The sequence below is a fragment of the Labrus mixtus genome, chromosome 16, assembly GCF_963584025.1.
Source record: "Labrus mixtus chromosome 16, fLabMix1.1, whole genome shotgun sequence".
NCBI lineage: Eukaryota > Metazoa > Chordata > Actinopteri > Labriformes > Labridae > Labrus > Labrus mixtus.
In genome coordinates, this window is record NC_083627.1 from 10779322 (window position 1) to 10794897 (window position 15576).

Genomic DNA, 15576 nt, shown 5'->3' on the forward strand with positions numbered 1-15576 from the left:
AGTTTTCTGTATATTTTTACACTTTTTAGAAGGGATCCTGTCAGCGCACAGACTGTCGGGATAGTAAACCTGTAGTAAAATCTGAGTTTGAATTGAAAAAGCCACAAGTGTTCATGTGTAATTCAGTTGAACTGTGTTATTTATTCTCTTATCTTGCTGGTCTTCTTAAGACTGGACAATATGGTAGAAAACATAATCATGATCCCTATTTTCTAAATAGACCGTTATAGATATCTATAAGGATATCTGCTTTGGGTTATGCTGCCTGTTTCAGGAGAATCCCAGTAACGAAGGAAGCCTGAAGAAACCAGTGGGTTATTTTTCAAACTTAAGAATAGTGTTAATGTATTGGCTCCCACACATTTTTTGAGGCTGTGATAAGTAAATAATAATTAAAACCTGTTAAGACAGCTTTAGATTTAATAAACAGTGTTTCTCCTATGCTCTTCTGCATATGGGACATCAGGAGGGGCTGTGAGCCAAGCTGCCATTTATAGTCTGATAACAGTCGGAAGTTTTTTAGGTTAAGATTATTTTCGTCGTTACCGTCCTCTCCAAAACAAACCAACCCATAGACCAACCCCTCTTGCGGCTCTTCACAAGCTACTAGCTGAGCTGCTGCTTACTTTTAATTCAGTTTGTTGCTCTCTTTGACTTCCGGACGTCTGATGGAAAAAATGCAAACGGTTATAACATACAGCTGATGGGAACAGAAGATATAAAAAGTGAAAGCAATACGGTTTAATGTCCAGCTGACAAAAAATGCAGGATAAGTGATGTCCCGTTTATTTCTGCTGTGATAGGCTCTCAAATCTGTCCATATCAACAAACAAATTAGGAAGTTCATCATCAATGTCAACAACTTGTTTTGTCACATTATAGTGCAAATGGCTTGACTGTCCAGCCAAGCGCTTCCCCTCTTAATGGAGTAACTATTATAGATTAAGACTTTTATGAACAATAAGTCTTTCTGTCTTCATATCTAGATGCCAGCATATGGACAACAGGGACCGGGTAGCTATGGACAGCAGAGCCAGGGCTTTTATGGTCAGCATGGCGCTCCCCCTCACGCTGGCCAACAGCAGCCTACGTACCCTGGCCAACCCCAGGGCAGCTCCGGAACTCCTTACCCCCAGCAGGGCCACCCTACACAACCTGCGGGTCAACATGGGCAGTCAGGAGCTCCATACCAACAATCCCAAGGTCCCCACGGCCCTGCTCCAGGTCAGCCTCCCTACACCCAGCCCCCACAGTCTCAGCCAGGACAGCCGCCGTATGTCCCTCCCCAGCAGCAGCAACCTCCCCAGCAGCAGCAGGGGCCAGGTCCTCAAAGTCAGCAAGGCCCACAGGGCCAGCCTGGCTACCCACAACCCTCTGGACCAGGCCAGCCACCGCCGCAGCAAACCCCACAACAACAACAACAACAACAACAACAGCAGCAGCAGCAGCAGCAGCAGCAGCAGCAGCAGCAAGGGCCCCAACAACCACAGCAGCAACAGCAACAACCAGGAGGTCCACCTCCTCAGGCCCAGCAACCTCCAGGCCATGGCCAGCAGGGTCAACCATCACCTTATTCCCAGACACCCCCCCTGCAACAGCAACAGCAACAACAACAGCAACAACAACAGCAACAGCAACAACAACAGCAACAACAACAACAACAACAGCAGCAACAGTCACCATATCAGAGGTTTCCACCTCCTCCACAGGTAATGTCTCCACACAGAACACACTTAGCACACATATGCCTCATTTCAACTGCATACTATGGCTCAACCGACTCGGGTCATTTCTTCTTGTGGTTTATAGGTAGAAGTTGTAGATCGTACTAATAGGTATCACCTCAGACAGGGTCCCAGGCAAGTTGTGACAGCACTAAAATGTCTCTATATTTATCTATTTACTAAAAATCAATCACTCATACAGACGTAGACAATGCTAATACAAATCAGCAATCTAGGTATCCATAACCGCTATAAACTATTAAGCAGCTTAAGGAGGTTCTTAATAAACCTTTGAAGGCATTGAGGGTTAACTTGTTGCTTCGTTATTAGTTAGATTATTGGGGAATTTAAGAGTCCTCAGAAGAATAGCAGAAAACAAGATTATAAATCCAAATATGAGCTACTTAGGCAAAGAGCTGACTTTTAACAGTCCATCACTCACAGACATGCCCTTCAGTCAGTATTCAAATCATAATTACCAATGGCACTTTGTGCTGTGTTTGTCCAGTCCAGTGATGATGTATTATCTGTGTCGTTGTACCTATTTACATGTGTGGTATCCATTTTAATATCTCCCTCTTGTTTTCATAATCAGGAACTCTCCCAGGATTCCTTCAGCTCCCAGTCCAGCGCTCCTCCTTCCAACCAGCCCATGGCTTCCAACAAGAGCAGTCAGGAAGACAGCATGCAGGGCCGGCCATCCAGTCTGCCGGTGAGCCTCCTGTCTCTACCTTTTAACATCCGACTTGTGCATATTGTGATATATTATGGTAGACTTACCAACAGGAAATTTCTTCTACAGCGAGTAGTTCTTTTATTGAAAGCATACTTAAGTTTATTTGAATTTGGGAGATCCAATAATTTGTCAAATGTAAGCCAGCTAGCGTGTGAAAGAACCACTCCAACAGAGAGTGTCCAACTGAAAGTGTCATTACAGTCACCTTATTTGCCTTTAGTCTGCAGAGGCTGATCATTTGACTAGAACATACTTTCCAGCAGTACTCTTTCATGTTTGGTCTTAATCTGTTTATTCAAACTATTTCTTACATATTGAAGGCAAACCTCTCCCAGCGGCTTAGTTTGAAAGAAACTTAAATTGTAAGTAGTGTTGTAGTCAAGACCACACTAAACAAGACCAAGACATCCCCTAGACCAGAGTGCTCCAAGACCGAGACAAGACCAAGACCAAGGCAGGGCGAGACCGAGTCAAGACCAAGACCATAAATATCAATTTAAAAAATCATCATCTTGTGTTCAGGGGGCATGTCACTTACTTAGACCATAACACCTGGAAGGTTGCGGCCATAACCAGGGGATAAAAAAGTCTAATTTTGAATGAATTCTTATTTTAGAAAGGACCGTTTTCCTTCTAAGGTCAGTAATGGAAACATAGCCTGTCAGTTTTGGACTTACCGGTTTAAAATCCAGAATCTACACAGTCTGAGACCGAGACAAGACAGAGTAAAAATGCTTCCGATTCCAAGACGAGACCTTAAAAAAGTGGACTGGAGACTGTTCTTGAGACCAAGATTGATTTTGAGTACTACAACACTGGTAACACACTCTAATGATAGTCAATTTTCAACTACAATGAAGGACGACTAAAGGGTCGGAAGTCTTTGAGAAACTCGTATTCTAGATTTGAAGTTCATGTGGCATCAGAACAGGACATTTAGTTAAGTTTTTGTAGTTTGACTTGAGCACTCTGTGAGTAAAAATACATAAAAAATGTAGAATACATGTTGAATTTTTAAACCAACTGTGCAGATAATTAGCTACCAAAAAAGTTGAATCATACACAGAATGTGATGGACATATTTGTCTGAGCTGTAGCTACCGTGAGCACTGCATACTACTCAAAAGTAGGATCAATATTCAGTACTTTGGACTGCTGACTCTGGTGGATTCTCAGTCAGTAATTTCACAGCCTTGTCAACAGAAAGCTGTAAACAAAGCTGACTGCTAGGTGAGACACAAGGCTGCAGTTTCAGAAAAAAAAACCCATCTTATCCTAACCTGAAGTTAGTTTGCAAAAACAGCAATGTTTATGACCAAGTATTAGAATATTAATGGCAGTATTGATTGACATTTGTGGGTGAGCTTGTCTTCTAATTAGAGTCTGATTTTAAAACTAAAACTAATTCAGCCAATACCGATGTTGATACAAAAATAATCTGAAGGCTGCTCACAAATATCTGAGAGTTTTCAACATTAATATAGATTGTCTAGTCTGTTGTGAACCCTTACCTGATAAGCTTTTTCTTCACATTTCTTTCTTGAATGCTATTGCTTCTGGGTCATCTCGCCAGGGGAAATGATCCAAAAACACTTTTCATATTGGCACATATGGGACAGTTTATATGCCGATGATGCATCCGTGAAAGGCCCATCAACAGATGATGCAGCACTCTGATATATTGGTCGGGCTCTACTTTTAATTGTAACAGACAAAACTGGAGTAAAAATCGGAGTTACGACTTCCATCTTTTGATTTCCTCTTCAACACACACAGAGTACACAACAACTGTTGATGCCAACACTGAGTTCAAGTCAGCTCAAGCAGTTCAGGTTTCTACAGATGTGTTTTAAAAAAAAACCTGAGAGGGCAGAAAAAAACAAACAGATTTCTTGCCAGGAAGAGGATTGTTGAAAGGGAAGCAAATCGGGCTCCTGGTAGCCCTCTGGCTAAGATAAAGGTGAGAGAACCCCCTCTCTCTCTCTCTCTCCCCCCCCCCTTACCTCTCCTCACCCCCCCATCTTCCAGTTAAAGAGGTGTCTCTCTGTAACACGTTGCAGTTTCCATGGCACTGTTTATAGGTCAGACTGCGGAGCTAACCTCATTCTGGGCCTCAGGGAAGGAGAGTGAGAAATGAGATCATTAATGAGAGAGAATGAAAGTGAGAGAGCGAAGTCGGCGGCGAGGGGAGGGTGAAGGGGGGGGGGGGGGGGATGTGGGATTGAGGGGAGTGCAAGCAAATAACTTCAAATAGTGTGAGTGATTGGCTGGAGTGGGAGACGCTGAGAGGGAGGTGGAGGGATGAGAGGTAGCGCTGTCTATGCCAGTAGGGGGATGCCCTCAGGATGTGTTTCCCTCCTCTTTTATTTATTTCTCTTATTTATTTATACATCTCTCTGCGGGCTCCACCATTGGCCGAGCAGGCCAGGCCAGGTCTATTTTTATTTATTTCCCTCAAACTTGTAGGGGATTCCCTATCGGTGCTTTGTGATTGGCTGTGCCAGCCTGTAATCCTGTTAAGGTCGAGATTAGAGTAACTTTCTACTCCTCCTTCCTTTTCTTCCCCTCTGCACCCGTGTGGGAGGTCTACATGACATTTTGTGCAGATTGGACCATGCTGGATGAGAGTGTTCTTTTAAAACAGCCGACTTCAATCTAACAGGTGTTATGAGTAGATATGCACCAGTGCTATTGGTGGCACCTGGTAATACAGGAAGTTGAATTACCAAACTTGCATGGCACAAACAGTTTTATATGTATGTTAAGAGTAAACCATGTTTATGGGATTAAATATAACTTTGTGTTCTCTGAAGTAGCAGCATGGTTCATTGTCAGAGCGTCATGCCTGTGCTGTAGTACCTACTGTATAGAATTACCTGAGTCATCAAAAGTTGGCATTCAATGCCAAAGTTTGCACTGGTCGCTTGGCCACATACATCTCTCAAATTCAGAGGAGACAAAAGACTTAGAAGCTGAAAAGCTTTAAATAAAAAACTGTCTGTGCTCAAGCCTTTGGAGCCCCTATAACTCAGACTTGTTGAGATGCGTCTGACCCTGCTTCAGTTTGAAAACTCCAGGTTGGTGTGCTTTTTTTTTTTTTTATACAGATAATAGACGGACAGTTTGTATGCAGATGTTCTGAAAAGCTGATGCAAACACTCACTTACAGGGTGCTATCATTCATTCAGTCTGATCATGTAACACACAGAAACCTCGAGAAGTCTGATCGGGCTTTAAACACAAAATGTTTAAACGTCGTAATGGTTGTTGGTGCATTTTCCCTGAGGGGTCAAAAAAAAAAAAACTCAGAGGACGTGCAGAAGCCAAATTTGCATGCAGGTGTGTTAGAAGTCGTTGTTGAAAAGCCATATTAGTAATGATGGAAATGTTTTTATTCATTTGAAAGATATCAACCCTCCAGAACTTTTTGGTCCGATTTGGTTCGCCCATTAGTGTTTTTTTTTCCCCCCCACAATTAGTAAAGTTTTATTTATCTGATCAGGCTAAGTTGTTGCACACATTGTTTTAATAGCATATCAAAGTTTGCTACTTTTGAGTACTTTTTTTTTTGGGTTCTGTAACAAAGATGTTGAATTGACGGTGTGAAAAAGTCCATCACCATGACAACGAGGTTTAACTTATCTCCATGCTCATTGTATAAACAGAAAGCAAGTGATACACAAATATGCACTTGTATCGTTTAAAAGCAGGGTAGATGCAGTCTCTTCTGACACGGATTCAGGGAGGTGTTCATACCTGTACCTGTTGTGCACCTCCGCTAAGAAGAAGGGGGGAGTGTTGGGTATTCTGATCTGAACTCACGTTTCATGTTAGGCAGAGAGGTATATTCTCAAAATCATAATCCAGCCAACAAAATACTGAGCATAGAATATAGCTCGTCAGGTTTAATTTGACGTTAAGGTTTTTTATTTTGTAAGAACGCGCGGAGATTTGCACAGGCGCCTTTGTCTTAATCTGGCTCGGAACGCGTTTGAATCCCGATCCAACGGCGGCTGAGAGGTAAGCACTATTTAGCTACTTTAGTAGCTTTCACACAGAGCCAGCCAGACATCACCTCATCCAGAGCACAGATGGGTCTGTTTGAGCCAGGTGCTAAAAGCCCAGCGTCTGTTAGGCCGCTGTTGAGGTGGGAATAAAGGAGTACAGGAGGCTCAGCGCCTGCTGGAAGGTGCAGGTAGGAAAGCAACAGTCAGATTGAGAAACAGGGCTGTGGATAGAGGAGGAGGAGGAGGAGGAAGCAGGGAGGGAAAACACAGGCAGCCATGGTGGAACTAGCTGAGCAGGTTGAGCTGGTTCCTGGCTCCAGGACATACATGCACAGTTTAACTGTTGAGTATTAACCACACTGACGGTTTCCTGCAACTGATGTTGTCTTTATAGAAATATCCGTACACTTGAACAGTGTAGTCATGTAGTGGATGAGAATCTAAAACGACTTGCAGTGAGTACAGCACAATAAGCAACACAAGCTGGAGAGTAGTTGCCTTTGTGGTTTTCAAATATTTCCTGTGACCTAATAACATAAATGTCATTTCTCTTTAGAAAAGGAAAGAGATAAGAAATGGTAGTGATTTATTTGGAATTTCCATATCAAATATGTAACGTTATTAACTACACGTATCTGTAGTATCTGATGAAAGGAGCTCTTCATGACGAGTACTTTAGGGCTAATGAGTCTTTTGACGGGCTCTCTGATGGGCATTCACAAATTGAAAACCGAACCTTATGACGTCAAAGAAGTGTCACCAGGGTGATTTAAAATTTGGCCTTGAGACTCTAAATTCTTGTATAAAACTGACGTTTAGAGATTTGACGAGTTGAGTTTGAAAAATGTGAACATTTTGGTGGCAGTAAAAGTCAAAATGTGAGGTCAGATTAAAAGGGAGAGCACTTTCTTGGCATGGTGTAAATAATTCTAGAGTTAGCGAGTGGACAGGAATAGAGAGATATATGTGCTGCTTGGTAGAAATCATACACGTTGGATTCAAGTCAACATGACAGATGCGTGACGCTTTTCCGAGTTTCCTGCAACCTGACATGATGTTGATAATACATCTAAAAAATCCATTCCAAAAAAGAAGTGTGCATGTCTCAAGCTGCTTACAGATCTTTTTTACTTGCCTGCTTTTATCTGTATATTGATGATGTTATCTCTGCATTAAACAACTTTACTGCAGTCGGTGTGTTACTTAATGAACAGAAGGCTCTCTTGTTTAAATTTTAACATTATTTATTTAATTTGTCACCCTCACAAGTAAGACAAGTGCATACTAAATTAACCCCTGTATGACCAAACTAGTACTTTATGTGCGACGTAGAGATGGGGATCGAAACCTGATTCTGCATTTTTTTTAAACCTAAAAATGAAAAACATTAGATCTTATCGATACTGCTGTTGAGTCTCCTGAGTCCTGTAACCCAAGTGTGTCATTTGAATCCAATCACTGTTTCACAAACATACATCGATTGTCTAATTGACTATTTTTTTTTTTTTTTTTTTAAATCAAATTGAATTGCCAGACAGCAAACACGTCAGCACTGTGAATCAAGTGGAACCAAAAGGCAGCACCTTTGATTGTCAGGTTGAAAAAAAAAAACTCTGTCATCTCTGGCTGCTGCTGCTGCAGGACAGTCATCCTCCTCCTCCACTCAAAGCAGCCGCGGTGAGCACAACCAAACTTTGTAGCAAGTCATCCAATGTTGAAATCAGCAGGATAAAAGCTAGGTGGCTAGCTAAACAGAGTAACACAAGGAAACATTATGATGTGTTTGAGGTTGGGTCAGTACAATGAATATTACACAAAGATTAAAATCACATCAATATAAGTGTTAAAATGTAACAAAGAACATTTTATTTTCAGCAAGAACCTTGAATAAATAAATATTTATATAGAGATTTTTTCTGTAGCGATATAAATTACATTTACTACTGCTAAAAACATTGTTGTCCTAATAATAGGAAAAGATCAAAAGTGGTATGGATAAAGACTCGGCTCATTACGGTATTCATAAGTTTATCAATATCAATAAAAATGATAAACCCCCATCCCTAGTGCTGCTCAGCTATTTGTATACAACCGCCCGATGGAGTTTTCAGTCATGCAAAAAACTCATTTCCTTCGGGTTGAGCTGCACGTGTGAACACAAACTTCAGAAATCCCCCCCCTGACTTTACATGTTTTTTTTCTTCCATGCCGTCCAGTAGTAAAGTTTCAGACTGAAATCGGGTGAGCTGATGTGTGACCGCAGCAGGAACTGTTAAGGAATATTTCCCGTTGGCTGCCGGTGTTATCTTTGCTTATGTACTGACGTTGCTTTATGGGGTTTTCTGCCTCACTGATTGAGCTTGACCACTCGTTTGTTTGATACTGCAAATATGTCCAATTACACCCGGCACAGATATACTAAGGCAAAAAATCTGTTGCTACAGAGTCAGACTCATCTGGCGTCCTTTTTACGTTATGTTAAGTCATGACAGTGACAGTTTCGCATTGTGAGGAGCATTTGTTAGCGGGCACTCAGTTAGAATTTAGGCTTCCATTTGAGAAAAAGGATGCAGATGAATATCCAGCATCTTTATTTGGGGATCTAAAAGTTTTCCTTAATTTTAAAAACAAGGTCCCAGCAGGAGCTCATGTATATTTCTACAGTGAGCCCACCTACTCCATTGTGTTTCCAGCAGACCCTTTACAGGCTTAGCTGTCACTGTCTGGCTTTGAAAGTGTCTGGAAGTGACACTTCCTCTCCATGTCAACTCATGAGAATAACCACCGGACCACCACTTTCCCCTCCCTCCCTCCCTCCCTCCCTGCCACCTTCTCTTTCTCTTTCTTAAAATCTCCTTGTTCGCTCCCACATCTTTTGTACACCCCTTTCTCCGCCGTGGGACTAATCCCACTCAGGACCGCCCACCGGTTGTGATGCTCCTCTTTTCTGATGTGTTTGAATGTGCTCCAGCCTCGAGAGGAAGGTCACATGTTGGTCACACACTCGAGCTTGAGTTTGTTTTTGCACTCCTCCTGTTTCCCCTTGGTTTTTCCAAATAATAAGGGTTTCATCTGGAGGGCTTTTATCTTGAAGGGAGGGCTAAGGGTCGACTTTATTTCTGCATATTTGCCCGTTAACAATGCTGTGATGGAGTAGATTCCATAATCTTTTATTTATCATACTTAAAATTCTTTAGTATAATTAGTGGTAGGTAAGTGGCCTCTAATGGGAGTATTTAGTAATGATTTAAGTCATAAATTCTTTCCCCATGTTTATTTCTTTGGTCCTAGTTTTCCACCTTTAAATCTACCACAACGTTGCTTCCTATTAGACCCCACCCTTAGCATGAATTCAATCTCATCCAGCTCAGGGACCACCCACATTACGACAACACCCCCCTCCTTTTAATGACCTTTAATGTTATGTACCAAGCCTCCTGATCTGGAACTGAGGGATCCTTCAGCCCTGGTGCCGATCAACTATGAGTACCCCCCTCCTGCAATCCTCGCTCCCTGCTCAGCCCAGCCCCGCTCTGCTCTCCTCCTGCAGCTAAGCTTGTTTTTGCGACATAGCTCTGGAGCAATCAGCCTGACAAGGCCGGCCCACTTTTTTTTTTTTCTTCCTCTACCCAACCCAACCCCCTCCTTGCCTTTTTAAATATTACACTGTTTTTTGCTGCATTTCTCTCCTTCTCTCTGTTTTTTATATATATTTTAGTCTCCCGTTCCTCTTTCTATCTGAATTCTCTTTCGCTCTTGTGCCCTCCTCCCCCCCTCCTCCTCCTCAACCTCCTCTTCTTCCCTTCCTCGCTCTCTCTCCTCTCTCAGTAAATCAGCTTTCATAACGCTGTGCAGCACAGCCTTGTTTTGCGAGGCTCTGACGCTGATGGTATTCAGAGTCCGGGGCCGGTTTCCTGTTGCTATTCTGGGGCCCTTGCTTCCTGTGTGGACATGTCTTATTCAGATTCCAGGGTGCCTCTCACTCGCTCTCGCTCTCACCCTCCCCTACCCTTCTCCCTCCTCTGAGCTCGTCTGTTTCTCTCCCCCGCTCCCTCTTGCTCTCACCCTTTTTCTTTCCCCTCTATGTGATTTTTAATTAATGTACTTGAGAAAATTCAATCTGCTGACAAAGTGTGTTGTTTTGCGTTTGCTTCAGTGAATTGTTTCTCAGCTCTGCTCAAACCCTGAGCCCTGTTTTTGCTCTTGTGAGCTCACACACACACACACACACACAATCACACACATACAGAGCACTCTCCCTCTCCCTTTTTCGCTCTCTCCACTCGCTCACACACTCTCACACTCTCCCATGCCCCTCCCCTCTGCCTCCATTTCTGCTGGGCTGAGCTAGTTTTGCAGCACAAAGACTGTGGCTGACTGCAGCACTGTCTGTGCTCTCCCGCTCTCGCTGGAACAAGCTGCTGAGCCTGGATGGATGAAACTGGCCCCACAATGAAATTAACTCTCACTCTATGAAATAAACTCTATATTATTTCTCCCTCCTCTCCCCTGTTAATTCTCTGCTGCCTGCTTTGGTAGCGCCCTCTAGACCTGCTTTATGTGTGTGTGAGTGTGACAGGAGGAGGGGAGGGGCGCTGCTGCTCTGGAGAACAGGCGGACTGGCTGTAGCGGTCTGGAGTCCCCCTCCCTCCCTCCACCTCACCCCGAGGCCCCTCCAGCCCCCTCGCCCTCTGTATCCCAGCACCCCTCACCTCGGGCTGGGCAGCTGCCTGTCTTACTCGGGCATCTGTGCGCTGCCCTGGGACTCCCTGCTACTATTGTGATCTCTACAAAAGGCCCCCCACGCACACACCATCTCCCCATTATTCACAGCAATCAGACCAACCCCCCCCTCCACCGCCTCCCTTCACCTATCTACACACAGACTGCAGCAGTGTTTGTGTGCCTCACACACCCCCTTTTTGTCCCCCCCTCCCACCCCACAGAGAGAAACTCAATTAGGCAAATGTGGAGCGTTTAAAAAAGAACTCCCTACTCATTGATTAAGATTCATAGTTGGCCTTTATTTTCTTTAAGGACTACAAACCCACAGGAATGTTAAAGCAGAGCAGTATTGATCAGCGTCAAATGAAATGTATTTTTTATGCTTCAGCAGAATGAGACTGGTTTTCTGCTGGTTCACTCCTTCATCTTGTACTTTTTTTTTTTTTTTTTTTGGCCGTGTTATTATCCTCCCCACGTGGCTGCGGGTGATAAAGCAGCAGTGTAATGGTGATCTCTGGGGAGCTGGAGGTAGTAGACATTGTGTCTGTGGCACTGATACTCCAGACAAGATATCCAACCCCAGGAGGGTGATCCCAGGCTCAGAGCACGGTGTCACCCAGTGTGACGACGCTTGTTGTTGCCTACATCTTGGAGAAATGAAACAACAAAAACGTTTGAATTTCATCGACTGAGTGTTTTTTCTTCAACAATCACCTCAACAGTTGAACTCCGCGTCATCATGTGGATTTGGCCAGAGTTGTTCGGTGCACCTACATGTGACTCTGACCGTGTATAGAGAGTTTTTCGTCAGCCTGTGCTGTATTTGAAACCCTGTAATGGCTGCTGCTGCTGTATGAAGCAGGGGCCTGCTTGCTTCTCCTCCTCTCTCCAGTTCTTCCCTCATAGTGGGATGGGAGTGCCCCCTTATGGTTGAGCTCAGCCCTGCAAACCTGGAGCTGGGGCTGTAGCTGCCTCTTTCTAGGCCTTCTGTGGACTTCCAAGAAGCTCCTTGCAGCTTCAGGGTGCAGGTGGGACGCTGTAGGAGGGTGATTGAGAGAGCAGGAACTCCCACCTGTCTGTATTCTTAACTAACACCTGAACATGCTTAAGTCTCATGAAACTGGAGTCAGCACAGGTGGTTTTAGAGACTTGACAGGCAAGATTTTGGTTTGACTGAGCAGCTGAAGACTGTCTGTCATCTGTGCATGCAGATAGAAGCACTTTGATTGTTGTCTGCAGATGATGTGCGACAGAGAAACCGCGTTCAGAGGCTGAGCTGAGAGAAAGAGAATAGAAGCCCCCCTTTTAGAAAATGTGCAGAGAAAAATTTCACTTGATCTTGAGCTTTAAAAGGGAAGAGATGACTTTTCCCATGACCCTGTTTCAGATATCAAAAGCCCACTCTGCCCTGAATGAATGAGTGTTAAAAGTGCAGCGCTGAAGTGTTCTCGCTGACGAGATCGACGGCGTATAAACATAAACACGAGGGGGATCGGAAAAAGACGGCGAAGGAAGTTCCAGGGTTTGCTTGTTTTGTGTATGTCCACTCTTCTTGTCTCCCAGGCATCCTCAGCGTAAAGGACCCGTAGGCTGTAATTAAAGCAGTGGTGGAGCGGGAGCAGGGGGGGGTGGAAGGGAGGAAGGGGGGGAGGAACCCGGCTTTGGTGCGTCTGCGTTTCCTGTAACAATGACAGGCTGCTTCTTTTGTAGAAGCTGACTGCACCGTGACCCTGCCAGGCTCACAGGGAGGCCGCCTAGAGAGAGAGAGAGAGAGCGAGACAGACAGACAGAGGGATGGCAGCTACATGGGGGGAGGGAGGGAGGGAGACTGTGTCAGCTCTAATGTGTCACCCACGTGGATCACAGTAACCATGGCAGCCCTTGAGATGCAACTATTTTTCTTCCTCCTCCCCCCCTTTTTTTTTTTTTTTTTTTACTCCTGAGCTATCACCTCACCACAGAAGGATGTGTGAGCATGTGTCTGGAGTGAGTGAGTGAGTGAGTGAGCTTTTTTCCCTTTTCTTTTTTTTTTTTTCTTCCCTCCCCCCCCCCACCCTCCTGTATATTGTGTTCAGCATCTGGAGGCCTGAGAATGAGGAAGCCTGCCAACTCGGCGGCGGTCGGTGAAACCCTGAGGTATGAGAATGACAGAAGACTGGGTCAGGGAGAGTGTGTGACTGAGGGATGAACTCTGCATCCCCTGCACCTCGCCTCTCCTCCTCACCCTGCCCTCCCCTCTTACCACCACTACCAGCAGATCTAGTTACACTATCAGCCAGGGTCACACAATCCAGATACGTTTCATTATCTGGAGTCGCTTCTTCTTCTTGTCTGTTTCTCATAACCTACGCAAAAAAAAAAGAGAGAAGAAGAAGAAGAAGAAGAAGAAGAAAAAGAAATCGGCTGGCTTGGCAGACTAATGGCTCTGGTCGGGGTTGATTGATTCAGTGAAGTAATCTGCAAATGGAATACATTAGAGGAGAGCGGGGCAGATGACTCAGAGACAGCACAGGCACACTCACAGTGAGAGTGGAGAATATGGGAATAATAGGAATAGTAAAGACTTTCTGCCTTTTTTTTTTGTACAAATATAACGAATAACTGCATTTTTTAAAAGGATTTAAACTGAATTATTTACTCCAGACGTCGTTCAAACCTTTAATTTTTTTTGCCTCTCTTCCGGCTGACAACATTACAAACACTGTTCTGCAGCTTTCTCTTAGCTCTGAAGTTCCATGTTAGGCAGTGCTGTGAAAAACACAAAATGGCTGCCACAGAGAGGAGCTTGGAGCTCCACAGAAAATAGCTGCAGCTCTCTGCTTCTCTCCACAACACAGCTCACATAGCTCCCCCTTTTTTCCTGCATGTAGAAAACCACCGTGTTGTTGTGTATACTCGTGTTATCAGCCGCTTTAATTGTCGTGCTTTTAATACTGCTCCCTCTGAGCTCCCTCTTGTACACCCCACCCCCTCCACACACGCTCGCACACACTTACTCCAACTGTCCCTCAACTCCTCCTCATGCCTGATCCATGGCCCCTTCATCATTCACCCTCTAATGATGAGCGTGTTGAAATAGCAGAGCCACAGCAGCATCCGTATCACCAACCTCCCCCTTCCCCTTCCCCTCCTCCACCTCCCCTCCTCCCCCTCCCCCTCCCTTCCTCTTCCTCTCCTCTCGCTGTCCAGCTTGTGCAGTCAGCAGAACAGGCTGGTGCTGTGCAGTATTGAGTTGGGAAAAATCAATGACTGCAGAGTGGGAGTAGGTTGGAGCTTGTGTGTTTGAATGTGTGTGTGTTTATGCGCGCGCGCGCGTGTGTGTGTGTGTGTGTGTGTGTACACGATGTTTCTGCTTACCCAGGCTAAGGGATCAGAGCTGTCAGTTGCCAGATACTTACTATCTAAGAGTTCGGCCTCCATGCTGCATACATGCAGCTGATTTGGCATGTGGATACGTGCATGTGTTTGTTGATTTCCTTGTTTTTTTTTTAGTAAAGCTTAAGTTGCCAAAATGTTTGATACCATCTTTCTTTAAACATGTTTTTGTTGCCTATGTATTTGTGCAATTAGACCGAGTGCAGGTGGTTGCTTGAAAATAACAAATCAACCAATATTTGGTGCTCCACACTAATATTCTTGTTGCCATGGTGTCCAAACAGGTAGTGTTATATCTCTCATTTATTTTTACTCCTAGCCTGACTGCCCCAGTAAATACCAGTGTGCATCATCTGTAATAAATATTGTGATGAAGTTTAGTCATAGGACATCCTGTCCAAGATTGTTTTGTGTTGTTGCAGTGTTAAAAATGTAACCTCAAACCACGCCTCGTTTAACGCGATATGAAAAAGATTTCTTCAAAACCTAATTTAACAACAACAGCTACACCTCTCCAAACTTTCAAAGTATGCCAGCATTTAACAGGGCTTTGATTTTGGGGGATTTTCCCACCTGAGAAGTTAACCCACTACACTTTAATTTAGTTAGTGTGTTCTACAAACTCAACCTGCAAATTTTGGAGGGAAACAATGGCTGTAAGCCTGCTTGGCTATTTGTTTTAATTTGCAGTGCTGCATGTTTACTCCAAAGTAATATGAGCATGTCTGCAAACGACACAGTTTGTGTTGCAAGTTGTGATGCACCGTTGGATTGGTTGAACGTTGGTACCGGCCTATCTGCAAATAATGTGGAAGCCGTTGTTGGTCTGTTGTGTTGCATCGATATAAAGTGTTTAATTCAACTGCTGAATCAGAGAAGAGGCTGTTATTGGACAGAAGAAGTTGCCTGTTAGACAAACCCTGAATTGTTTAAACGGTGAAATGTGAAATACATTTTCAGGCAACATTGGGGTCGCATCGTCTCTGGGAAAGACGTTTTTTTTAAAAAA

At 44.1% G+C, this 15576-nt stretch overlaps 1 protein-coding gene across 3 annotated transcripts in view; it reads left to right on the forward strand.

The window, feature by feature from the left end:
- The window catches only part of arid1ab (AT-rich interactive domain 1Ab), a 65402-nt gene that overhangs the window by 29920 nt on the left and 19906 nt on the right, over positions 1-15576 (forward strand). For all 3 annotated transcript variants that reach the window (XM_061060146.1, XM_061060148.1, XM_061060149.1), the window contains exons 3-4: positions 987-1709; positions 2320-2436. In XM_061060146.1, the coding sequence (XP_060916129.1) occupies positions 987-1709; positions 2320-2436 (840 nt within the window). The remainder of the gene's footprint in view (positions 1-986; positions 1710-2319; positions 2437-15576) is intronic.